Source organism: Lagenorhynchus albirostris, chromosome 7 (assembly GCF_949774975.1).
Source record: "Lagenorhynchus albirostris chromosome 7, mLagAlb1.1, whole genome shotgun sequence".
NCBI lineage: Eukaryota > Metazoa > Chordata > Mammalia > Artiodactyla > Delphinidae > Lagenorhynchus > Lagenorhynchus albirostris.
The window spans coordinates 104433224-104460957 of NC_083101.1; the positions used below are offsets into that span (position 1 = coordinate 104433224).

At 42.0% G+C, this 27734-nt stretch overlaps 2 protein-coding genes across 3 annotated transcripts in view; one reads left to right on the forward strand and one right to left on the reverse strand.

The window, feature by feature from the left end:
- The window catches only part of NUGGC (nuclear GTPase, germinal center associated), a 47898-nt gene extending 37538 nt beyond the window's left edge, over nucleotides 1-10360 (reverse strand). The window contains exons 1-3 of one of the 2 annotated variants that reach the window (XR_009541405.1): nucleotides 10269-10360; nucleotides 4173-4260; nucleotides 357-461 (exon numbers count right to left, since the gene is read on the reverse strand). Coding sequence is in view for 1 of the 2 variants with exons in the window: in XM_060153604.1 (XP_060009587.1) it covers nucleotides 357-461; nucleotides 4173-4215 (148 nt within the window). In the remaining variant the exon portion in view is untranslated. The remainder of the gene's footprint in view (nucleotides 1-356; nucleotides 462-4172; nucleotides 4261-10268) is intronic. The other variant, XM_060153604.1, reaches the window with a different exon arrangement.
- A 4139-nt stretch (nucleotides 10361-14499) lies between these two features.
- ELP3 (elongator acetyltransferase complex subunit 3) overlaps nucleotides 14500-27734 on the forward strand; it is a 111485-nt gene continuing 98250 nt past the window's right edge. Inside the window, exons 1-3 of the mRNA XM_060155761.1 lie at nucleotides 14500-14605; nucleotides 20323-20422; nucleotides 23165-23303. Of these exons, the coding sequence (XP_060011744.1) occupies nucleotides 14587-14605; nucleotides 20323-20422; nucleotides 23165-23303 (258 nt within the window). The 5' untranslated portion in view covers nucleotides 14500-14586. The remainder of the gene's footprint in view (nucleotides 14606-20322; nucleotides 20423-23164; nucleotides 23304-27734) is intronic.

Below are 27734 nucleotides of genomic sequence, written 5' to 3' on the forward strand. Positions count from 1 at the left end.
CCATGGGCTGTAGCCCTTCTAGATTCTTCTCTCCTGTGGTCATAAAAAGAAAAAAACAATGCAAGGACATCATATAAATGCCCATGAAAGAACCAAAACAACCATTTTCATTCACAGTTCTAATCAAGAAGAGGTTCTTTTTGTAACAAGCCTCCTATCCAGATTCTGAGAGATAGACTGTCATATTACATTATCTCTGCAGAGACTAGGAGGCCTCCTCTTTTGGACCGGGATCATTCGGAGATGTCCCATCCTGCTTCTCAATGTAACCTCCTCTTCCTTTGAGCATGTTAACACATTTGGAAAAGAACAGAGCCACATGAAAACAAGTGGCAGAGCCCTTTCAGGACACTCACATTCCCTAAGGGCGCTTTGTTCCACAGAGGGAAACGCTCGGAACCGCTGGTCTCGATCTGACCGTCTTCTTTTTTTCATTGGTTCTTTAAAGAAATCATCATCAACTAGAGATAAACAGAGGTTATATAAAATTATAGGTCTTGGGGGCATAGTATACGGTTGACCTTTAAACTATATGCAGGTTTTTGACTTCGAAGCAGGGTGGGCGCTCTAACCCCTGCGTTGTTCAGGGGTCACTGTGTTTGCCTGACCTCTATCGATACGCAAACCCAAAGAGTCTAGGAGGACCCCTGCCAGCCCTGGATGTCCGGGAGCTCATTTCAGAAGCAGCCCTGTTGGGCCATTCCTAATTCCCAGAGTCCCAGGACTCTGCATCTAGTTCCAAAACGCAGAGTCCAACATATGTCCCCAGAAGATAAGTTGAAGTGACATGAAAAGTTCCTGTTTGGGAATCCTGAGAAGACAAAATGGCTCGATATTCTTCACCAAGTGCCGAGAGTGTAAAGAGAAGCCCAAGACGGCTCAGCGTGGGGTGGAGAAAGGCCCCTGGGAGATCTTTTCAAACAGGGAAATTGATTGGGAGCAGAATCAGAGGAAAGAACAGGCCACGTGACCACGGCAAATCTCTTCTTCTCCCGGAGCCTCAGTTTCTTCATCTGTAAAATGAGTCGGCTGACAAAAATATCAATATAAGTAATACAAGAGTTTTGGAGGGTGCCCTCCCAGTGGACATCCTTCAGAGATTAAACTGGGGGGCTTTCCCCCCGCTTCCTCACTGAAAGACATTAGCAGCCGCTTCCTTACATGGGCGAGAAAAAAAAAATTGCCAAGAAGCAAATCTTTGCGGTTCTGCAGAGATTTATTCACTTTAGTGGCTTCCATCAGTTATGAAGTGAAGAACTGGAAGGGTCCATAAACCTCAGGAAAGGGTGTAACCAAAACTGTGTGTTTGGGTGAGTTTTAGAAAACACTCCCCTGGCAGGATTCACCTGGTTAGAAAGGGGCAGTAGGTGGGGTCTTTGGAGTCAAGGTTGTTGGAAATGGTTCTAACCCAGTGCCCCTGGGGCTGGCGTGGGCCTTAGGAAACGGCCTTGAGGTGACCTGGAAAAACAGGTGACCCCAAAAGTCATACTCTCTAAGCTCATAAAAGGGCGTGAGTCCTCCAAACCGAACACGACACAGGGTTCATATTCCTTCAAGAACCACAGAGAGGGAGTTTCGCTCAGGGACCCAGGGTGGCAGCCTGAGCTGAAGGCCCAGCCTCTGCCACTGGCCTGCAGACGCGGGTCTCCCAGATAACTCAGGCGGCCTCGGCCTCGCATCTTCCAGCACAGATTCTGCTGTGTTGTGGAGCCAGTTCACACCCCACAGAGTACTGCAGCACGGCCTGAGCTGTCTGCCAAAGCCGGAATCTCTGCACCCTCATGCTCACACAGTGACAGAGAGTTGAGAGAACTTGTCCTTAGACCCTCTCTCTCAGACATTCTAACTTTACGAGTGAGCTCCGCTCAAAGAAGTTATCCTGGCTCAGTCTAAGGACTGCCTTAGAAACAACCAAGGGCTTGCTGGCTCAGTGGCTATGCCGGAGTGGAATGGGCAAAGAAGAAAGAAAAACATGCCACTAGTTAGGGAGTTGGGGATGGACATGTACCCACTGCAGTATTTAAAATGGACAACCAACAGGGACCTACTGTATAGCACAGGGAACCCTGCTCAATCTTACGTAACAACCTAAATGGGAGAAAAGAATTTGAAAAAGAATAGATACATGTATCTGTATAACTGAATCACTGTGCTGTACCCCTGAAACTAACACAACATTGTTCATCAGCTATACTCCAATATAAAATAAAAAGTTAAAAAAAAGTGGAGCCAGATAAGGTTTTCCGAAGTCCCCAGATTATTTGATTATAATATGCAAATATCAATAGCTAACTTTAATAATTTAGCTTAAGGGAATACACTGTAGGTTAAACTTTTGAACCTAGATATTGATAGTAGCGGGGGGTGACAGAATCACAGGATTTTACATTGAGAAACAATGTAAAATATGTATGAATTGAGTTGTAGAGTTCCAGAGAGATCAAGTGACTTGTTATAACGGGCACAGAGCTAGCAAATGACACAGCAAGAACAAAAAGCCAAGGATGTAAACTACAAGTCCAATGTTTTTTGATGCACAATTACAGTCTTAATACTCTAAATTATTATACATTATGGTTTAATATTGTGGAAGATGTTTGTAACTTATTCTTCTATTTTATCCATGATCTCAGAGTGTGGAAAAGAAAAACATTTAGAGTTATAAATATGTCATGACTGAAGCTATCAAGTGAAATTCTAGAAAATCTGCCAATAAGTTTTAACAAAATAAAGCAAATAATTTTTAACCATTAAAAAAAAGACAAAAAAACCAACATGCAACTTGGGCCCCTAGGCCAGAGGCCAGCTGAAGAACAATTTAGTACATGTTATAAACGGTGTCTTGGAATTCCAGTGTGTTTCCACCCTGCCTGTGGAAAGAAAGTAAAAGGATGGAGGGCCTTGATCTTGACCCTGTAACTCGGGAACTCTTCTGTGTAAACAACGTTTGCACAGTATCTTAGCCACATGTACAAAAGAGTCTCAGTACAGCCCATGTATCCTGGCCTTTATTTCAATTTTGTAAAGACTGGCAATTAATCTGATCAAAGTTTGGAAGTTTATTTCTCAACTAAAGCAAACGCTGAGAAGTCAGATAAAACAGCAAGGTTTTAAACTTTTCCTTCAATTTCTAAAATGAAAAACCACGTGGAAAGGAAAAAAGTACTTCATCTGGGATTTAAACAACTTAAGGGTAGTGGTTTTATATTAAACTGTAACCGGAATGAATCGGTGTGAACTGGCCACATTCATTCGTCCCTGTAATTGCTCAAGCACTCCCTCGCCTTTTCCAGCATTTTACACTGATTTATTCGAAGGAAGAGCAGAGGGGTGAGTAGGAGCAATCCAAAGAAGTCTACCTTAGTCTCTGCTGCTGTTGCTTCTTGTTGCCACAAGGTGTCGCTTTTGACAACTGCTCTCAATACACGCTCTGTGTTAATGCAGAACGTTGCCAGCACCTGCCGCAGATCTTCCCAGCAGAACGCCCCACGCCTTCAGGGCTAACCTCAACCAAGGGGTCCCCAAAGTTGCAGTTCCTTCAGTTTTCATGCCCAGCCACGTCTCAGATGCTAGCACTACCCCACTGACCCAGAAACACTGATCCCTTGCTCTTAAAGGAATTCATCCCCAGGAGTGAAGCAATTTTTCCTCTTCAATTCTCAAAACACGAAGGATGTGATACACCCTGCTTTCTGCACATAGGAGTTACTCCCCTGCATCTTCCGAGGGAAGGTTCCCTCCTTGTCTCCGGGGGCCCTACACCCAGCCTTCTAGGAAGGGGGCCACCCTCACAGACTCCAGTGTTGTTCACCCTAAAACTCTCCTTCTAAGGAAAGCACCTGCTGTGATTCCAGGGGCTCACCTTGCCCGTTCTGAGAGGGCTACCCCCAGAAAACCCAAGATGGTTTCCTGGAACCTTCTTTTAAAGGAGGGGGATCACAAATGTAATTGCTGCTCAGACAACCCACTGTACTATGAATGGGGTATTTTAGTTGTTACTGAAATAATTGATGTCCATTCACTGTTAAAAATGTGTCGTGAGAAAGCAGCTTCTGAATAAAGAGCAAGGAACAATGACTGTAGTTCAATACAGTCTCAACTCATTTGCCCTTGATTATATAATGGTAAATAGTTCCCATTCATTTCATCAGGTGATATTGTAGGGATGTTACCTGGATGTGGCTCCTGACCCACACAGTCTTCAGTTTCTGGCATTTCCTGTTGTGTAATCACCTGCTTTTGTCCACTTAGAGCGTCAGCCTGAAAAAAAATGCACGCAAAGTACAAGGGTGGAGGTGGGAGGGGTAGACTGCAGGAATTGTAAATACTAAGCAAAAAAACAAAAATAACGTGTAATTTTGCTTACACTTTGTCTCCCCAGGTAGATCCCAAGCTTCTAAAGGGTGGGGGCCATTCTAATTTATTTTCAAATCCATCACAACAGCTAATTCACTACACATTGGTTTAAATATGACAAAAATCCATGTTTGACTATTGGTTTTCAACAGTAGTTGTATCCGTAGAACTTTAAACTGAAAAGACTGAGATCTTTAAGGCAACTCACTCTGAAAAGAGAATAAACCTCTAGTGACCAGACCCTTGAAGGTGAAGTTATATAGCTTTGCTGCTTTGGGAGACATCGGCACCCCCATCAGGTAACCCTTGAACTCCTTTGCCAGTGATGTCGAGTCCCAGGAGGTCTCAGCAAGTGTCTGGGAGTTGGATGGAATATTTGATACTCCTGGGGCCCCATGGAGTTGCCCTGAGTGGGGGAGGAGAGGTGCAACAACTAGGGTCTCTGGATCTTCCTCACCAGCCCACCCAACACTTCAATCAGGAAGACACCCCTACTGGGGGCTACGAGAAGCTCCGCCTCATGGGGCATCTGCGGGTGGCGGGGTGGGCAGACAGAAGGAGAAACCCCTCCAGAAGAAGGGCCAGATCCAACCTGTCTCTAGTCCCAGGCACACAGGGTTGGGCACAGAGGGAGAAGTGGGTCCGTAAAGACTCAGAACAGTGGGCCCTGCTCCCCTGGAGTTTCTTTGTCCCCACACGTTGAGGAGAATCTGAGGGACACAAGTTGGGCGGCATCTGTGCTTCTTCTCCACTTCTGATGTTGCTATTTGGATCACTCAGCCGCGTAATTCAAAAGCAGAGAGTCACCAGCCCTTCTGAAATATGCAAAAGCCCACCTGACCTGTCAACCCCGACTAGACCCACAGGCCGTTAGTTGTGGAGACGGAGCCTCGTTTACATATTACCCCCAAACGAAGATCACCACTCATCAGTCGAAAGAGCCTCTTACTCTTAGTTTGCATCATGGGTATCAAACCAAACAAATGGATTCTGTACTTGCTGGGTTTTTGTTGAATGTGGGGTGAACCGTACTATGTACAAGGTCCTGAGCCTTCACTAGAGCTCCTCATATCTCCGTTCTTCATCTTGAGGCTCCCTCTCGGACCACCCCAAACTCCTAGCAGTCCTCCGAGGCAGGGAATCCAAGAAGAAACGTGCTTCTGTGTAGGGTACCCTTCCCCTCTTCTTCCTGGTGAATTCCTACTCTTTCTTCAAGATCTTGTTTGAGTATTTCCTCTGTGCAACTGTGTCCTGATTCCCATTCATTCCCTTCTTGTGTCACCACTGCTCCAAGGACATCTGTGCTATGATGCTTGCTATGCTTCCTTTATGTCTTTTCCTCTTTACTGAACCGTGAGCTATTTCAGGTCATAGTGCATTGATTTCAATGCTGCATTTCTATCATGAAGTGCAACGTCTGACAATAATGCTGGATGACTGAATGAAGGAAATAGTCGTGGGAAGCTTTTGATGAGATTCTATACCAAAGGATGTTTCAAAATCAAATTCATTTTGATAGGACTGCTCCATAGAAACTGAGAATGCTTAGCTTGAGGAAGGGAAGACACAGGCTAAGGCAGAAGACACGGAGAGGACTTCGTAGTGGTCTTCAAATACTTGACCTTAGAGATGCATATAAGAGACGGACGATGCATGTCTCCAGGGGTCCCAAGCAGGGAGAACTAGATCCACTAGGTGTGAAGTATAAGAAAGACACATTTATGCTGAACATTCTCTGGTAGTCAGAGTTGTCCAAAATGGAATGTAACAAATTTTCTGCCCCAGAGTCTAAACCTTTACTGATACAGCAACCTAATAATAGCATTGGACTAGATGGATTTTAAGGCTTCTTTAAATCCCAAGATGCTGTGTTCTTGCTTGAAATGGTCACCAGTAAAGCTGGTGGTGGGAGGGCTCTACGAGGTCACTAAAATTCATGAGAGTTTCCTGATTGGAAATGCTGAGTTAGAAATGCTAAACCGCATCAAAACCTAGGCGAGTTAGGAGGAAAAAATATGGTAACGTCATCAATAACTTTAGATGAGGAACTGGGAATTGCCCCTCAGAAAGAGATCTGTTGTTTTCTGAAGACAGCAGCTCCATGAGCCATAGTCACACAGAATATTAGGCATCATATCACGGTGGGCACTGGAAACAAAACAACGTGTGTGGTCCTCCCAGGGGCAGATCCACTGTAGACCTTCAGGACAGCTTGTTCTGCTAGTCAAGTGCCAGGAACAGTTAGAGAAGCCGGATGAAGCCCCAGAGAACTAACAAGTTGATAAGTGTTACTACCATTTGAACACTGAGATTAAGGCCCTTCAATCCAAGACGGAAGACGGCCTGGAGTACAAGCAGACGTGTTCGCCAAATTCTAGAATATGGGCAGTTTGGGGCTCCCCAGGGTCACAGGACTTTACTGATTAAATCAACAGTGCACAGTGGCCAGCAAGGGTTATTGGCATGTAACTGTCTGGGGTTAGATTGAGTTTAGCTGCTTGCAGTGCAGACACCAAACCATGAGCCTCCCACTATAAAGCATCTATGGTACCAGTATAGGAGTCATGTGTGACCCCTAACCGAAATTTGGAGAAACTGGAAATTATTTGAGTTGCGGTTGTGGTGAATTCTGCTTCATTTATTCCTTCTGCCAATGTTCCAACACTGGCAGAAAGGGCCCATTTGATTGATAAACGAAGACACCGGAAAATGGAAAGGGATCGTTTACTAAAAGGCTAAAGAGGCAGAATGAAATAAATGCCAAGCACTTACAAAGGAAAACCTATAGACAAACATATCAATTAATAGGAGATAGTGTGGTATAGCCCCTCAGTATATAGCCATTGAGTTAAACTAAATGATATGGTGGGAAGGGCATTAAGCTTGAAATCAGGTGTGGCAGTTTCCAGTTCGGGCTTTGCCGAAATCAAAGGCGTCATAGGACTTGAGACCCATCGTTGTACCACCCTGGGCCTTAGCTTTCCCATCTATAAATTGAACTAGTCCCTAAGGTGCGAATGTTCTCTGATTTAGCTGGGAGCCAAAAGGATTAAGTTCTTATTTTGAAATGTCACTTGCCATGGAAACCAAGATTGTACCAATAACTAGGGCTCCTGTGTCATCAAAAGCAGCACAGCTGAGATTATGGTCATTTCAGGTTCATTTTGCTTTGAAGAGCAAAAGACCCATAGTCCTTCCTCAAATTATGTTGGGCTCCACTTTCCACCAAAGAGAGGTAGCAACGATGGTATATTTTGTGAGAATTTATTTCTGTAGAGAAGCAGTTGAAAACGTCCAAATGTATTGCTCACACGGGCAAGCTTTTTATGTGTGGTTTATTTCCCTTGTATTTCAACTGTGTGGTTAACAGTTAAGTTTTGCTCTTAGTACTTATTTACATTTGTGTGCACTGAGCCTAAGAATAGCATCTTTTAAATGAGACTCTCTGCATATGTATCTAAATGTGGGAAGGTTGCACAGAACCAGTTTCCTGTCAAATAATTGTGACTATTGACACTTTTTCTTGCTTCTCTTGCTCTCCTTTCCTTCTGTTTGTGTTTGCTTACTGCCTTTTTTCTTAAGAGAACATAACAGAGGTGACACAAATGCAATGGTCACTCCTATACTAGAACAGCTTCATGTAGTGGAATTAAATAATGCTCTTGAGCCCCTTCTACAGATTTGGACACTGAGGCCCAGAGAGGGGAAGGGACTTGTCCAAGGTAACGTAGTGAGTCCAAGTTCCGTGTTCTCTTCATTCCACCAAGCAGCCTCTAAGTGGTACTATTTAAACAAAGTCTCCGGAGCTTAAGAGTAGGAGAATGAGGGAACAGTGCCCACAAATGAGGGGCTCTCTCTAATGCATGATGAAGGCATTCGGGGAGTGAAGGCTGTTGAGTAGCAGGGAGAGTGGGAACTTGATAAAAATTGTGCTTAGGGGCTCCAGCTGAAGCTACTGTCTGCAAATTCTTCAATGCCCTCAGAAGAAAACAAGCCAGACTGTGTGCGGGGTGTGTGCATGTGTGGTGAGGTGGGGGACGAGTAGTACATTTCACTGCCTTCAGTCTGTGTCCCAGGCAAACTGCATGTGTTTATTAAGAATGACAAGCGTCCAGGTTTCTTCTCCTCCTTTAGTCAGAATCTCATCCCACCTTCCCTTGCTTCCCATTAACCCCTCCCGACATGATTCTTGTTTTCCTTTCATTTCTGTCCCCTACCCGCCATCCCAAGGTAACACTGATAGGAAAAAAATTAAAATGCTTCAATTAGCAAAGTTCCTTGAAGGGGCATTTTGATCATTAACATTGGTTTATGCCCTACTTTTAACAAATGTGGGAAGTGCTCAGTGCTTAGTAAACACTGAATAAATATTTGTTGAATGAATGAAGCGTGTCATTAATAATGGCAGAAATTATATTCATTCATTCAATAAATATCTGTTGAGTGTCCACTGTGTGCCAGGCACTGTTATAGGTGTTGGGGACACATCAGGGAAGAAAATGGGCAAGGTGTGCCCACGCCCAGAGCTTATATTCCAGACTGGGAGTGGTGTAGTGGGAAGTACTCAGGTTTTAGAGTTAGAATGCCTGGATTTGGAGATCCTGCTCAGGTATTTCAATGTAACACTGAACAAATCACTTAATCTCTCTGAGCCTCAGTTTATCCACGTATAAAATGAGAATTAAAAATACTTATGTCTGGAGTTCATCGTGGGGACTAGATGTGACATTGCATGCATAGTTGGTCTACAGACACACGCATCTGTACAGATGTTATTGTCTTTCAGAATATTTGGTGAAGACAGTTAAACACGAAATCAGTACTAATATTTACCAAGGCAAAGTCTATTTATTTTGGGGGGAACAGATGCCACCTTAATGATAAACTGACACCCCCATTCTTGTCCCCATTGACCAGTCGCCTTGAAGGTTCTATGCACTTGGTAGAGTCTTGTACCCTTCTCACAGGGAGGTAGCTGAAGAAGGAAATAAGGGCAAGGAGGAGATTCTTAATAAAGTGATGGAATGTTGATGACGTTTAGGATTTATCTCCTTTCTGTTTTTAAATCTTAAATACCTTTGGTGTTGGCAAAATTTCCTAGCCACTTTATTGGACATTGCACTGCTCTTCCAGACTAGGTACATTCCAAAGGAACAATTTAAACACGTTAGCTTAGAGGCAAAAGTGAAACAAGGGCCTTCAAACCCCCAAAGGAAAAGAGTTCTGTTTTGAGCATTAATGCATCAGCAAACGTGTGCAACATTAGAAGCACAGCCATGGGAGGCAGATACAGTAGAGAAGGCATTGGGATGACATGCCTCCATCCTTCTCCCCCAGGCGAATAGGTCAGTAAAATAAGCAGATATTTTCATTACGTACTTTATCAGATTCTAAGGAAATGAACTTGAATCCTCTCATATTGTTTCCTCAAACTTGCCAAAGTTAATGAGACTTTTAACTCTGTAATCTTCCTCCCTAAACCCATAATGCCAGTCTAATCCTGAGAAAAAAAGGACAACTCTCAATGGAGGTGAGCCCTACAGAATGTCTGACCAGGACTCCTCAAAACTGACAAGGTCATCAAAAACAATGTCACAGCCAAGAGGAGCCTAAGGAGACATGACAACTAAATGTGATATGGTGTCTTGGATGGGATCCTAAAACAGAAAAAGGACATTAGGTAACAGCTAAGAAAATCTGAATAAAGATAGCCTTTAGTTAATAATAATATTATAGATGTTGGTTCATTCATTACAATAAATGCATCATACGAATGTAAGATAAGAGGGGAAACTGGGTGTGGGTTCTACGGGAATTCTCTGTACTATTGTCTCAAATCTTCTATAAATCTAAAGCTATTTTTTTAAGCAACCATAAGTTACAGCATAAATTGCATAAGAGAAACAACTTACCAGACGTCACTTTTTCTGCTTCAGCTCCAGGATTCCAAAAAGAAGACAGTGGCAGCTTCTTTACCTTGGTCTCGGTATGTGGAACCAGCCGGGATATAGAGCCCTTTGTAGCCACAGTCACAAAGCCACATTTACCCATAAGCAGAAGTGAAACTAATTTGTCATCTGAGGGCTATTTATGATGACTTCCCCCCTCAGAAATTGATTCATGCTATTTGCCTCTTTCATTTAAACTTAAATTGTATGTGAACTGGGGCTCTTATCTTCTTTCTTCTCTGCCCTATCCCTACACGTTAGTCATTACTCCCTTCCAAATAGATTGCAGGAGCCATCCTGCAGCATTCTTTCTTTGAGGATGAGAATTATTCAGATGGATCTGACTTACATGAGCAAGACAGGAAAAATGCCCCCGTCCCAAGAGAGACAAAGTACTCATTTCCCTCCCCCCGCCCCCTGCCAAATACAAGACAACTGGGAGAGATGGATAATATGAGATGATGAAGATAAACTGATTCTTGATACACAATCTTGAAATTTACCGAAACCCATACAACATTGGATTGTTTGATTGTAGAAATGTCATATAGTTTTAAATAACTCTTTCTGGAACTTAAATTTCACATCCATATTTAAAAAACAAAACAGGAAAACAAGGATTTTTAAAACGCTGTCCAGGAGAAGAAAGCAGAACCTACTCCACATTGCTATATCTGACAACCCAAAAAATCACATCAAGTACAGGGGAAAAGTATGTTTTTTAACCTTCAGCTTCAGGTAGTGTTTGACCCTCAAAGACAGAGTCAGTCATTACTAGGATAACCCTCGGTAACTGTAGGTATGTTTTTAGCCCAAAGTGGGGATTCAGAAAGCAAAAAGGTCAAAAAGAATGTGGTCTTAAAAATTGCTTTGAACTTTTAGCAAGATGGCTGCCTTATCCATAAGAAAACCATAGAAATACCAATATAAAGTTCAAAACAAAGAAAATCAGCGTGAATAACATCGTTAGTGTTGGATCTACTTACCTCTGGGCAAAATCATACCTTATATTCATGACATATGTGCTGAGCTCTCCCTCTGCTGGCTGTTTCTCTGCTTCAACAGGTAACTGTATTCTTAATCAGAGGTGCTACTAAAGTACCTAATAACTGACATTAATTTTGGTCCTTTTTTTATATATAAATTTATTTATTTATTTATGGCTGCGTTGGGTCTTCGTTGCTGTGCGCGGGTGCCTGGGTCCTTGACACCTGCTGTTGGACATCTGAACGCTAAGTCCTGAATGCTCGGTTAGAAGTTTGGGCAAACTACCGGGCTGAATTTTCATTGAACTCACTGGAACCACTGACGCAATTGAAAGAGAACTTCCACAGAGCCCCACCATCACACCCAACCACCTCTCAGGATCAGCATCACCTGCTCCGCCTCCCAGCCTGTAAACAGATGAACTACCTAGGCATGTGCCCATCAAAAGCTAATCTCTTCTCATGTGCACCAGATTCCACCCCCTCTCTCCAACCGCAGGATGAGGTAATTTCCCCTCTTCGTTCATCAGATTTTCACTCTCCACTGGATTATTCCCACCGGCACACAGACATGCTGTTATTTATTCCATTTTAACAAACACTCCCTCTGACCCCGGTTTCCCTGCCAGCTACTGTCGCATTTCTCTGTATTTTATGGCGAACCCCCTCAAGAGTTGTGTCTAAACTTACTGTCTCAAATCTCTCTCCTTTCAATCATCAACCCACTCCAGTCAAGCCTTCACTTCTACCATTCTGTGAAACTGTTCTTGTCAAAGTCCCCGGTGACCTTAGTTAATTTTCAACTCTCCTCTTTTCTTGACCCATCAGCCGCATTTTACCCAGTGGATCACTCCCTCCTCCTTAACACACTTTTTCCACTCGGCTTCCAGGAACCACACTTGCCTAGTTTTCTTCCCAACCTCCCTGGAGGCACCTCCTCAGCCTTCTTTTCTAGTTACTTCTCTTTCCTGCTGATAATAGAATGCCCCCGAGCTTAATCTTTGGTTGCTTTCTTTTCCACGTTCACCCAGTTTCATGGCTTTAAATATCACCTATATGCCCACAACTCTCACTTGATTATCTCCAGCCCCAATCTTTTTCGTGTCTTACTGCTCACTAGGCATCCCAAACCCAATGCGTCCAAATTAAGCCCCCCACACTCCCCCCCCCAAACTCCACTCCACCTACAGTCTTCCCCATTTCAGCTCAGGGCAACTACACGGTTCCAGTCCCTCAGTCCAAAAGCTTCCGTGTCACCCGTGATGTTGATGCCTTTCTCCCACATACCACATCTGGCTGTCGGGAAGTCTTGTTGAAATCTTCCAAGCGTATTCAGAATCGGAACACGTCTCACTGCCTCCACTGCTTACTACCCTGATTCAAGTCATAATCATCCCTGGCCTCGTTCGGCGGTTCCCAAACTTTGCTGCATTTTGAAATCACCCAAGGATCTTAAAAAATACTAACGCCTGGCTGCCACCCCCTTGAGAGTTTGATTTAATTGGTTTGGGATGTGACCTGGGCACCAGAATTTTTCACTTCTCTCCAGGTGATTCTCATGTGCATCAAAGTTTGGGAATCCCCGGCATAGGTATGATAACAGCCACCTAACTGATCTTCCTACTTCTACCCTTCCTCCCTACAGTCCATTCTCAACACAGCAAATAGAGGTACTTTTAAATTATAAATCAGATTATATCCCTGCTAAAAACTCTCCAATGTCTCCTCATGTGCCGAGTAAAAGGCAAAGGCTTTACACTGGCCTACAAGGTCTTACATGAGCTGCAGTGTCCCCCATTGTACCCCATCACTTCTCTGACCTCTATTACACTTCCCCTGGTTCACTGCTCAACTGACAGCGGCTTCCTTACTTTCCTTGCATACACCAGGCATCCTCTCTCCCTAGGACCGTTGCTCTAAGTGTTCCCTCTGTCTGAAATACTCTTCCCCCAGATATCTGCATATCAAATATTAGCTCAAATATTACATTTCCAATTATAAGTTAAAATCTACAAATGTACTACCCATCTCTTTCTCTTGTGTGAGGTAAAGGAGTGATGAGGTAGAGGATGGTGTCTTCATTTTAAGGAAGATTGGGGAAAGAACAGAACTGAAGTAAAAGCAGAGTTCCTTTTGGGACATGTTAAGTTTCCGATAGATATCAGACATGCAGATCTAACAAGATGTCAAATAGGGAAGAAGTTGGAGTTGGACTATAAAAATGGGAGCAGGCAGATGGTGTTTAAAAGCTCTGGTACTCTGGGGATCACGTTGGGGAAGACAAGGCTGAGAAGTGACCCCTCTGGTACACCAATATTTTGAGATGATATACAGCAGGATTGAGAAAAAGCAGAAGAAAAACTCAGAGTGTGGAGGGTCCTATCATAAAAGACTTCCTAAGTAGCTAACTTATGTCACTTGGTACTAGGATGACAGTAAGAACACATAAATGCTACTGAATTTGTCCTGCTGGGCAGTCACAAAAGACCAGGACAGTTTCAGTGTCATGGTGAGGTCAAAGACTTGGAGGTACCTCAGTTCTAGTGGAAAGTAAGGAATTGGAAACAGCACAGATTCCTGTCTTTGTTAACGAGCGGCGTTCTTAATTTCTGGTCCATGAACAAAGGAGATCATGGATGGGTTTCAGGAAAACATGATTCCAAGTCCTGCCTGCAAACACTACAAAACTTTGTGCGTGTGTGCGTTTTTCTGGAGAGACCTCCAGAGCTTTCATGATGGTTATTGATAACGCGCCATCATCTGAGACCAGGGGGATCCATTGGCGTCAGAGCCTGAACCTCAGATCGTTACTTGATTCCTGCGTGGTCTCTTCCAGGCTCTGAATCTAGTTTCCCGCAATCCCCACTCACGTTCCCGCCCAGCCACCCTGGACGCAACGCACCCTGGGCTCCTCCACCTTTATTTAGAGACCACCCACATCCACCCTCTTATCTAGGTTTCCTGGCACAGCCTCTGTCCATAAGCTCTGTCCTGTCGCTGTGCTGCCCAGATCGCGGTTTCTAATGCCCAAGCTGCCCTTAGGGGACCCTACAGCCCTTAGACTCCAGCCTGCTTAGCCCGGGCCACAGCTTTGCCCCGCCTCCTGGAGCTCTGCGAGCAGCTGCAAGGAAGCTGGGCGGACCCTTTGCGCGCGCTGTCTTCTGGGAACAGCTTTACGATATATTGATCGTCATTTTACGACAGGACACGGTTACTTTGTGGCTGTCAATTTTACCAGAGGCCCGAGTGGGTAGCGCTACATTGTCTGGGGTGGCGGCTGCTACTACAGCGGAGAGATGAGGCAGAAGCGGAAAGGTGCGAAAGGGGGGGGGGAATGGGGCGGTGGTAGGGAAGGGGCGAACCCTGGGCCCTCAGATGCTGAAGCCAGTTTTTCCCGCGGGAATCCGCTACCTCATCCAGTCTCCCCAGCCACCTGTGGTCCGTCTGTGGCCTCCTGCCCCCTGCTTTCTCCTTTCACCTGTTGTGTTTTTTGAACCAACTTATCCTTACTCTTCCTTTTTGGCAGTCGCTTGGTGTCTTTTGCATAAAGGGCAAAAGCTCTAGTCCAAGGTATACCCTCCAAGAAGTTAACGTGGTCGGTGGATTTAACACGTTGTCGGACTCTTAATTTGCCAAGATTCGTTTTACGACACCTTTCACGTGCTTTTTTATCTGAGATTGTTTTAAAGCTCAAAGTTAAAAAAAGGAAGAAAACCACTGAATTATTCTTGGATTCTGTGGGGGCAGTTAGGCAGCCATTCCCATTTGTATTACCTCCTGAGTTAGCGTGGAGCAATTCCACCTTTAGTTTTTCAGCCGAATGGAGTCAAACTTCAAGTATTTTCTCACAGGTGCTAGTGTTCTCTCTGTAAGCTCAATTGAGCAGTCGGTCTAATAATAGTGATGGTTATAACTATGGCTGCCATCTGTTGAGCCTTTGCTAATAATTCTTAGGCTGATATCGTCGCCTTTTCACAAATGAAGAAGCCGAGATTAAAAGAGTTCAGTAAGTTTCTTAGCCCAGAACTGGTTTGTCAGGCTGTCTCTATGAACCCCAAAAACATAAAATTTAAAATCTGTTCTTTAATCACTGTGCCTCTTGGCATCAACTGCTCCAGGTGTCCAAATTACCTTCAGTTGTTTTGTGGCATCAAATTCTACATGCCCCTAATTGATTAGTCATCTTCTCCCTCTAACTTGCTCCTCCATCTCCAGCTTTAAACTTTTGACTTCATTTATCACCAAGTCCTGTTAGTTCTTACAGAAATTGCTTCTTGAAATAGTTTATTCCTCATCATTCTAGCTACTGTCTCCCTAACCCACCTTCATTAAGAACTGATATTTGAATAATACTTTGGCTTTCATATATACATTATTTTTGTTGATTCTTACTGAATCTTGTGAAAGATATGCATGGATTATCCTAATTCTGCAGACAAGGAAATGGGAGCTCAGAAGCCATTCATCTTCCCATTATCACACAGCCAGTAGGGTTTGGAAGCTAGGGACTGAGTCTGTCATCCAAGTTTTTTACTGTAAATCTGTTTTGTTTTGTTTTTTAACAATGATGCCTTTCAAGAGCCTTTTAGTATCCAGAGGATGTGTATTCTTTTCATCTTCTGAATCATTTTTTGTATCCTCTTTTTCTTTAGTATATTTTGTATACAGTTGACCCTTGAACAATGGAGGGGGGTGGTTGGGGGCACTGACCCCTGCACAGTTGAAATTCTGAGTGTTGCTATCTCTGCCTGAAAAACAAAGGAATTGATAAATGACTCACCAAAGGGCAGGAAGCTGAAACAGTTTGGATAGAATCAGGACTCAGATCCTCAAACACAAACTTTTCCGCACACTTAGTTAATTTAAGGATCTGTAAAATAAAAATACAGGTACTGTATTTATTTGAAAAAAATCTGCATATAAGTAGACTTGTGCAGTTCAAGCCAGTGTTCAAGGATCAATCTGTACTTATTTTCTTTCAACACTACTTTCATCTTTTTACTCCCAAACTTGAGAACATATAATTCTCCACTGTGTATTGCATCCTATTTAAATGCCTTTGCCTTGTAGCCAGTAATCTGTTATTACTGAACCCTGTTAAAAAGCCTCTATTCTAGTTAGGCAGTACTCCTGCACATAAAGATGATCGGTAATTCCTATACCTAATTCCTATACCTAATTGTTCCTTCTGGATTGCCCTCTGTTTCGCTTGTCCAGATCCTGCCCTTTAAAGATCCCTGTGTGATTTCCTCCATGAAGCCTTTTCTTACTAATTTACTTCTCTGGTTAATTCTTGATATACTCAAGGGCTATACAAGTGTTTTAAAAATCTTTATCTTCACGCATACCTCGTTTTATTGCACTTAGCTTTAGTGTGCTTCACAGATGCTGTGTTTTTTACAAATTGAAGGTTTGTAGCAACCCGTTTGAGCAAGTCTTCTATCAGCTCCATTTTTCCAACAGCATTTTTGCTCACTTCATGTCTCTCATTTTGGTAATTCCCGCAATATTTCAAACTTTTTCATTATTGTTATGTTTATTTTGGTGATCAGTGATCTTTGATGTTACTCTTGTAATTGTTTTGGGGCCCCACAAATTGCCACATAAGATGATGAACTTAATTGATAAATGTTGTGTGTGTTCTGACTGCTCTACCTGTTGACCATTTCCCCATCTCTCTCCCTCCCCTCAGGCCTCCCTATTAAGACACAGCGATATTGAATTGAGGCCAATTAGTAACCCTACAGTGGCCTCTAAGGGTTCAAGTAAAAGGAACAGTCGTACATCTCTCACTTTAAATCAATAGCTAGAAATGATTAAGCTTAGTGAGGAAGGCATGTCGAAAACTGAGGTAGGCTGAATGCTAGGCCTCTTACACCAGTTAGCCAAGTTGTGAACACAAAGTTCTTGAAGGAAATTGAAGATTATACTGTATTGGACACATGAATGATAAGAAAGCAAAACAGCCTTATTGCTGATACGGAGAAGGTTTTAGTAACCTGCATAGAAGATCAACCAGCCACATTTCCTTAAGCCAAAGCCTAATCCAGAACAAGGCCCTAACTTTAATTCTTTGAAGGCTGAGAGAGTTGAGGAAGCTGCAGAAGAAAAGTTTGAAGCTAGCAGGGGCCGGTTCATGATGTTTAAGGAAAGAAGCCATCTCCATAGCATAAAAATGCAAGGCAAAGCCCCAGGTGCTGATGGAGAAGCTGCAGCAAGTTATCCAGAGGGTCTAGCTAAGATAATTAGTGAAGGTGGCTGCACTAAACAACAGATTTTCAATGTAGACAAAACAGCCTTATATTGGAAGAAGATGCCATCTAGGACTTTCATAACTAGAGAGAAGTCAGTGCCTGGCTTCAAAGCCTCAGAGGACAGGCTGACTCTCTTGTTAGGGGCTAATGCAGCTGGTGACTTTTAAGTTGAAGCTAATGTTTATTTAACCATTCTGAATTATGCTGAATCTACTCTGCCTGTGCTCTCTAAATGGAACAAAGCCTGGATGGCAGCCCATCTGTTTCCAACATGGTTTACTGATTATTTTAACCCCACTGTTGAGAGCAGATTGCTTTCAAAATATTACTGCTCATTGTTAATGTACCTAGTCACCCAAGAGCTCTGATGGAGACGTACAAGATTAACGTTTTCATGCCTGCTGACACAACATCCATTGTGCAGCCTGATCAAGGAGTCATTTCGACTCTCAAGTGTTATTATTTAAGAAATAACATTTTGTAAGGCTATAGCTGCTATAGATAGTGATTCCTCTGATGGACCTGGGCAAAGTCAATTGAGAACCTACTTGGAAAAGATTCACCATTCTAAATGCCATTAAGAACATTCATGATTCATGGGAAGAGGTCAAAATATCAGCATTAATAGGAATTTGAAAGAAGTTGATTCCAGCCCTCATGGATGACTTTGAGGGGTTTAAGACTTGAGTGGAGGAAGTAGCTGCAGATGTGGTGGAAACAGAACTAGAATTGAAAGTGGAGCCTGAAGATGGGACTGAATTGCCACAATCTCACGATGAAACAAAGGGATGAGGAGTTTCTTCTTACGGATGAGCAAAGAAAGTGGTTTTTTGAGATGGAATCTACTCCTGGTGAAGATGCTGCGAAGATTGTTGAAACTACAATAAAAAATGTAGACTATTAGGTTAAACCTAGTTGATACAGCAGCGGTAGGGTTTGAGAGGATTGACTCCAGTTTTGAAAGTTCTGTGGGTACAATGCTGTCAATCAGCATTGCCTGCTACAGAGAAATCGTTCATGAAAGGAAGAGGCAATGGATGAGGCACACTTCACTGTGGTCTTATTTTAAGAAATCGCCACGGCCACCCAGCCTTCAGCAGCCACCACCCTGATCAGTTTGGTAGCTAACATCGAGGCAGGACTCTCCACCAGCAAAAAGATTATGATTTGCTGAAGGCTCAGATGATGGTTAGCATTGTTTAGCAATAAGGTATTTTTTAATTAAGGTATTTTTTTTTAAGGCATAATGCTCTTGCACACTTAACAGACTGCAGTGCAGTGTAAACATAGCTTTTTTATGCACTGGGAAACCAAAAACATTCCTGTGACTTGCTTTATTGCAGTATTTATTGTGATGGTCTGGAACGAACCTGCAGTATCTCTGAGGTCTGCCTGTATTTTTATCACCCGAATCACCTTTTCTCCAAATTCTTATGCAGAACTTCAGCATATAAACAGATGAAAGCCCAGCGGCTTTGGTTGAAATGGAGAAAGAGACCCTCCCTCTCCCTCCCTTCCTCCTTTACCTTAATCACCACCAGCCCGACCTGTTACATGGCCCCTCAGGCACCTTTGTAGAACTCCGAAGGCCTGAGTTACATGGTTTAGAAAGCACTTAAGCCTTTGACTATAGTTGGACTTCTTTTTCTCTCAGATTGTTCTGTATGTGTTAGCTTTACCTCATTAAATTAGATGTGTCTTGGTACAGTGGTTAAAAGCATGTAAATTGCGGAGAAAAGACCTGGATTTGAGTCTTAACTATGCCATTTACAATTATGTCTTAACTAGCCTTAACTTTTCACATCTGTGAAATGTGGTAACAATACCTACCTTCCAGTGTTGTGAGGTTTCAAATGAGATAAATGAAAGGGCTCCATGAGCGCCAGGGGTTTCTCATCTGTGTTTCTCTCCGATGACATCATTATCTTTGCACACCAGCTTTCTCTGCAGGCAGGAGGCAGGCTTGCTAGGAGCTCCCAAGCTGAAATCTCACAACTTTTTTATCACTGGAGAGGGACTGGTGTCTTTTGCCTTGAGAAAAAGAGCTCAGATTTGCCCGACCTGGATAGGTGCCCATCCTTGAACCAGTCAGCCTTAACTGGGGGGATGGGGTCATGTAAGAACATGTCAGCTTCTGCTGTTGCCTTTTAGAGGAGAAGGGCGGCCTCAGTTGCCAGGAGAATGTTGCGATGGCGGACGGACTATATTTTACAGATGTGTTAAGATCCCTAGGCACGCACAGACCCATGTCTTTGTATTTCAAAATAGTACTACATTGCTTTGTTTTTCAAAATAGTATTAACATTACTTCTGCGGATACCTGGGTTTGAGTTTCAACTTCACCCCTTGGTAGCATTTTTATGGGACAGCCAAATATTCTTGTTCCGTCTACCTCACTGTGTTCTGAGAATCAGATGAAATAATGCATCTAAATGTAATTATCAATCTGGAGATAAAGGGAAGCTACTTTAACTACTTTGGTCCTTTCCTGTGTGATTAGGTTCTTTTTTCCTCATGTTTGTCTCTACTCTTTCCTGCATCTATCATTCTTGAGGTGTATATGCTTCTAAAGTGAACTCTTCCCATATATAGGTGAAGCCAGGTTGGTTTTAAAACTAAAGATATAAAATATATGATCAAATTGTAAACAATAGTGTCTTGTGTACTTGAGCTATCATTTTGACATGATTGGAATGATTTTGGAAGACAACTTCCTAATAAATACAAAAACCTTTACTGAATAATATGTTTTTTTAGTGTCAAATATTATCCTTTCAGGAGATCTCAGCCCTGCTGAGCTGATGATGCTGACCATAGGAGATGTTATTAAACAACTAATTGAAGCCCACGAACAGGGGAAAGACATCGATCTAAATAAGTAAGTGGATCTATAAAAAAGAAGGTAATCTTGTTCTTGGGTAGTAGATCTCTTTTATGAAATTATCAAATACTACTGGTTCTATCTCATGTTTCATGTTTTAGTTGAGAATTTAGCTTTCTGCCCTGGCCTATAGATTATTTATGGAAAAATTGCCTTATAGCCTTATAATACTAATAGTTTCTAACATTCCTTGGGTGCTTACGGTATTCCAGTCACTGTTAGTGGTACGTTATGTGTATTGGCTCAGCTGATCCTCTCAAACACTATATGAGGTAGGTATTTACCTCATTTGACAGATGGGTCCTCTTAGACAGAGAAAGGTTAAATAATTTGTTCAGGAGTAAATAACATGATTGGCAGAGCTGGGATTTAGAATCAGGTCATCCATCTCCAGAGCCCAGGCGCTGTCCTTCTGTGCCATCTCACTTCATATCCTTCCTCTCTTCCCGGTCGTCTCAGAGAGATGGTAGCTCTCTTCCAGGGAAGCCCTCTCTTTGGGACTTTTGATCAAATCCAACCTTTCCCTACTTCAGAACCTCCTGGACACGTTCATCCACTTCCTCTCCACAACCATGTTCAGCTTTGACTTGGCTACATCCTCAAATAAGAGTGGTTTTTCCTCTCTGCATCTATTTATTTACTATATATTTGTGATACAGATCTGCTGTAGTGAAAGGGTTCTCCCCCCATCCCCAGGTTGTCAATGGTCTAGTCATTACGCACATGACCTTATTTTGGACTCTGTCTTCTGTTACATGAGATACTACAATGTTATACCCCTTCCTTGGAACATTGTGCTTGATAAACATTTGCTAAGGAATAAATTAATAACTATTCTTTTATACCATGAAGACATTACATTTTATTGGTTTTTCTACCATGTGTTTAGCAGTGGGGTTTTTTTCCTCATCTTTGTTGGCTATACCCCTAATTATACAAATCTTTTGTTTCTCATGAACATTTCTACTTCTTGTATATCTTTGTCATTCTCTTTAATTTAGCACATCTAAAGCTAAAGCTAGCATCTTCTTTAAAACCAGCCCCTACTCAGATGTCTCTTTGCCTAATTGTTTTAACCTTCACCCAGGTTTGAAACTCTAGTGTCATCTTTGAATCTTTTCCCTTAGGTCCAGTTAGAGTCAAAATTTTGCCTACTGTTTCTTCATTATAACTCTTTCTTGTTCACCACCAACTTCTTCTTCCATTTCTTTTTAAACTTAAGTCTGGACTCCTGCAGTAGTTTATGCTTTCAGTTCTTTTTACCGTCTTGCTGGATTAATTTTCCTTCGTCATTTCCCTGTGCGGGAACTTTCAGCACATTCCCAGTGCTTGTGGAATTAAACGCAGATTCCTCAGCCCATTATGTAAGGCCTCTCGGTGTGGCTTCAACTTACTTTTCCAACTTTTTAAACTTCTGTATCTTCATATTGAAAACCTTCTGCTTTCTGTTAAGTTGGTCTACTCATATTTCTTAAAATCTGTACTATCCTGTTTTTGCATCTTCACACAAGCCAGCCTGTCTGCTCTCGGTGTCATCTCTGTGTCTTTATTGCCTGTCTGAAGCCTGTCTTTTTTCTGTGCCCATTTTCTTTGAATATCTCCCCAGCACACACTGAGTTCCTCTCTTGAGCTCTGGAATCATTCATTGTTGTGTGTGTGTTTTATTATTGATACATATGTTTTTATTACTTGTAGATTTATTTTTGTGCATGCCTGTCTGCAAACATGCGAACATAGAGCACGAAACAGCTATGCCTTACACCTCCTGACGTACCAAGTACATAGGTAGTCTCTTGTACCTATCAGGTACTCAGTAACCATTTGTTGTCATGATTTGAACACCCCATAATACTTCTAGATGGATTAAAGTGAGAAGATAAAGTGACTATTAGGATTTGGTTAGCAGCCACAAAGAAAAGAAAAATTTCTAAATTATAGAGGAAAGCGAGGAATTATTAGTTGGAATAAAGGTTACTTCTGGGGGTTAGGGATAGGGTTACGGTCAGGAAGGGGCAAACGGGTCTTCTGAAGTGCTGATCATATTCTCTTTCTTGGAATGTGGTTACAAGAGTGATTCTTTTATAATTGTTAGAGTATATTTATATGTATCTTTATATAATATTTATATGTATCTTTATATAATATTTTGAATTAGAAACTAAGTTTTAAAACTTTTAAAGCTTTAAAAATATATCTATTTTATTTCCTATTTGGTTCCACATAGCTTTGCTTTGAATTGTTTTGTTTTGTTTTGTTGGCCTGAGGCAGTGCTTTGCAACCAGGCATGACCATCCCCACCCCCAAGTCATTTGGCAATGTCTGGAGACATTTTTGGTTGTTACAGCGGGAAGAGGTGCCCGTGGGTAGAGGCCAAGGATGCCGCTAAACCTCCTACAATGTACTGAACAGTCCCCCACAACAGAATTAATCTGATCCCAAACGTAGTAGTGTGGAAGCTGAGAAAATGGTAGAATCCTTCGAAGCTGGAGCACTACTTTGAACGAGACCTACATTGTATCACTGTCCTGGGCCTCCGCCCTGTAGTCATCTGGTTTTCTTTCTGGTACTCTGGAGAAAAGGAAGTCATGAATTTTGTTCTAGTTCCCTGATAATTACAAATGTTAAAACCACTGTTGTCATCTGGTGAAAGGAGTTGATGATGTTATTTATAGGTTATCCTTTTGGTAGCTTGTCCTTGAAATATTGTGATCTTGATAATGCTAGATGCTTTATTTTCAGGGTGAAAACCAGGACAGCTGCCAAATATGGCCTTTCAGCACAGCCTCGCCTGGTGGATATCATTGCTGCAGTCCCACCTCAGTATCGAAAGGTCTTGGTCCCCAAGTTAAAGGCAAAACCCATCAGAACTGCCAGTGGGGTGAGTGATTCAATTCATCAAAGATTGATTGTGTATCTGTTCCACCACAGATCCCTGCCTCCATGTAACACCCAGGTAGTGAGGTGGAAGTGGGGGATTTGGACTAATAAAATCCATATGCTATGGTGTGTGCTGGAGTGGAGACACGTGCAGAATGCTAGGAGGGCACAGGGGAAAAGGTCACTGTTCTTAGAGGAGTAGGTGATGTTTTGATTTTTGGTGTCTTTAAAAGTATAGCTAGATGCTTGGTGACTATCATAAGATGACCAATATTGTTGGCCATCTTAAGCTTGTGGCTTATAAGATTGATACTTATAAAAGGTATTTTGAAAAGTTAAATTGATAGTGCAAAGTCATTTTGTTAATATATATGGTAATTGTGAAACAGTTGACACCATAGGGAGTGATATGGGAGTCCAGAGGACAGAGATGTCCCTGCAGTAAAAGGGACTAGGGAAAGCCCAAGAGGAAGCGTGGAGCTTGACTAACATATAAATGGCACCCATACAAGCAGAGAAGAGCAGGTTCAAAGAGTAATGGGAGCAAGGACCCAGGAACTAGGGCACAGAGGTAGAGATGATGTAAGAGGTGTGTGTGTGCAGGGAACCACGAGTGTACCAGACTCACTGGGGCTGACAATTCATTTTGGAAAGCCGCAGGACATTGGGGTGAAGAGTTAGCGTGGGATCCACTTGTAAAAGATCTTAAATGTCCTGCAAAATAGCCAGATAATAGGAAACTGAAAGATTTTTGAGAAGGGGAGTGATGGGAACCAGATAGACTTTCAGAAAATTAATTTGCATACAAGTTGTAGGGTAGCTTGGAGCCAAAAGGACCAGTTGGGATACTCTTGGTTTGACCTAGGTGTGAAGTGTTAAGAGCCTGAATCAAGGTAGGGCCTCCAGGATAAAAAGGATGAGTGTGAAAGACATGAGGGAAGAATTGATAGTATTTAGACCCTCTTAAAACATGGTACCCAGAAGCGAATGCTGTGTTCCTGATGTGATCTAAGAAGTTCAGTCTGTTCTTTGGATGGGGATATTGTACTTCTAGTAAATGCAGCTTATAATGACTTGCTGGGTAGCCGTATCTCCTGGATCATATATTTGTGACTAATTAAACCCCAGACCTTTCACACAGTGTACCACCTATCTTAGTCTCTTCTCCTTTGAACTTAAGTGTTTGGGGTTTGTTTGTTTGTACCTAGTATAAAAGACTCTTTCAGAAAAACGAATAGGTCCAAACCCCTCACCTCCCATTCTCCCCCGACTGTTCCCCCAGGGCAACCACTTTTAGGTCTTAGCTGATTTCTTGGCATTTACTTCCATATTCCTAAATAACGTGCTTTATGGGTGAGTCTTGGATTTTCAGTTTTCAGCATTGTGTGTGGGCTTGCTACCATGGAGACAAAGTTTTAGCAATGTTTCAACCTGACAAATGCACTTGGCTTTCATAATTCCATTCTCTCTGTCTTCTTCCTACCTCGGATCATTTCTTTCTTTGACAGCTACTCTTGTTCTGCTTCCCTCTAAAAACTGATTTTTCTGTGGTCCTGGGCCAACTGCTTTTAGTGCCATACATGCTTGCTTTGGTGATCTCATCCATTGATGTTTTTAAGTATTGCCATATGCTGACTCATAGCTCCGACTTCTCCCCAAGCTTCACATCCGTGTCGGATTGCCTGTTAGACATTTCTCCTTTGACTGCCTGTAAGTATATCCTTAAGTGTAGCATAACCAAAACCTCAGACTTGCTCACCCATCTTCCTTGTCCACCTTAGCTAATGGTGCCCCCGTCCACTCAGTTTCTAAAAGATGCGAAATGCATTGTCCATTCCTACCACCACTGGGAGGAATGTTTTGGCCTTTATTATTTCTTGTTTAGATTGTTTTACTCATTTCCTAATGGGCCTACTTCTTCTTACCTGCACCAAATCCATTTTCTGCAGTATCACCAGAGTGACTATTAAAAATATCAAATGAACACAGCTGATTGTCATTCCCTAGCTGCTATGCATCCTAACCTCTTTGCTTTTTAAAAAATTTATTTTACTGAAGTATAGTTGATTTACAATGTTGTGTTAATTTCTACTGTATGGCAAATGTATGATTAAGTTATACACATATATACATTTTTCATATTCTTTTCCAGTATGGTTTATCACAGGATATTGAATATAGTTCCCTGTGCTATACAGTAAGACCTTGCTGTTTATCCATTCTATATATAATTGCATCTACTAATCCCCAAATCCCAATCCATCCTTCCCCCACCATGTCTCCCTCTTGGCAACCACAAGTCTGTTCTCTGTGTCTGTGAGTCTGCTTCTGTTTTGTAGATAAGTTCATTTGCATCATATTTTAGATTTCACATATATGCGATATCATATATTTATCTGTCTCTTTCTGGCTGACTTAGTGTTATAATCTCCAGGTCCATCCATGTTGCTGCAAATGGCATTATTTCATTATTTTTTATGGCTAATATTCTGTTTATATGTACCACATCTTCTTTATCCATTCATCTGTTGATGGACATTTAGGTCGTTTCCATGTCTTGGCTGTTGTAAATAGTGCTGCAATGAACATTGGAGTGCATGTATCTCTTTGAATTATAGTTTTCTCCAGATATATGCCCACTAACCTCCATGCTTTTACTTCTGCTGTTACTGTAGTGCTTTATATGTTTTTATAGAGCAGCTTTAGGCTTACAGAAAAATTGAGCAGAAAGCACAGAGAGTTCCCATATACTTCCTCTCCCCCTTCCCCAGGTTGCCCTATTATTAATACCTTGCATTGGTTTGACACATTTGTTATAACTGATGAACCAATATTGCTATCTTCTTATTAACCAAAGCCTGTAGTTTACATTGGGGTCACTCACAGTGTTATACATTCTGTCGGTTTTACCAAATGCATAATTTCACGTATCCATCGTTACAGTATCATATGGAATAGTTTCACTGTCCTAAAACTCCCCTCATTATTTCCTGTTTCATACCTCTCACAACTACTGATCTATTTACTGTTTCTGTAGTTTTGCCTTTCCTAGAATGGTATATAGTTGGAATCAGTATGTTTTGTAGCCTTTTCGTATTGGCTTCTGTTACTTTGCAGTGGGCATTTAAGGTTATGCCATGTCCTATTAGTGGCTTGATAGCTCATTTCTTTTTAGCACTGAATAATATTCCATTGTCTGAGTGTGCCACAACTTGTTTATCCACACACCTATTGAAGGACATCTTGGTTGCTTCCAATTTTTGGCAATTATAATGGACAAAGCTGCGATAAACATTTGTTTGAAGGTTTTTGCATACTCAAAAGTTTTCAAACTCATTTGGGTAAATAAATACCTAGGAGCATGATTGCTGGATCATATGGTCAGACTATGTTTAGCTTTGTTAGAAATTGCCAAACTGTCTTCCAAAGTGGCTGCACTGTTTTGCATTCCATCAACAGTAAATGAGAGTTCCTATTGCTCCACAAGCTCATCAGCATTTGGTGTTGTCAGTACTCTGGATTTTGGCCATTCTGTTAGGTATGTAGTGATATCTCATTGCTTTAATTTGCAATTCCTGAATGACGTACGATGTTGAGTATCTTCTCATATACTTATTTTGCCTTCAGTGCATCCTCTTTGGCGAAGTGTCTCTTCAGATCTTTTGCCCTATTCCTAATTGGGTTGTTTGGGTTTTTTATTGTGAAGTTTTAAGGATTTTTTTTTAATAGTTAAGATACATGTCTTTTATCAGACATGTGTTTTGTAAATATTTTCTCCCAGTCTGTGGCATACCTTTTTAGTATACTTAAGTCTGTGATCCATTTTGAGTCTGTTTGTATTTGAGTTTTTGTTCATTTTGTTGGGTTTTTTGCTTTGAAAATCATGATTTTTATTATTCAGAGTAGTATCATTACTCATTGCAACAGTAGTGACCATATGTTGCCCACCTATTACATACCAGCCACTGCACTGGTGTGTTTTCTAATTTAATCCTCAAAACTGTTTTGAGGGTAGGTAGTATTGTCTTCATTTTACAAAACAGGAAAATACACAGTAAGAGGCAGAGAAAAGATTCAAAGGTTCATCTCTCTGGCTGACTCCAAAGTCATAGCTTTTTCTACCTTATCAGTAATCTTTAAGCTGTATTCTACAAAACTACAGGATCCGTATAAGTGTTTTAGGAGCTACTGTGGGGAATAATAGGGAAGCCGTGGGAGCAGGCCCCATCTCTACTTCACCCAGGGCTGTTGCTTTTCTCTCTTCTGTAAGTTGATGTTCTAAGTAAAACATTACTTGAAGGGAGAGTTCTGCCACTTAAAAAATGCTTGAAAACTCCTGCACTTTGCTTCCCTGGTCCTCACGTCCCTCTGCCTTCTTAGCTTAGTTAACTCTTACTCAGCATGGCTGTCAACCCCTTAGGAAGGCTTCCCT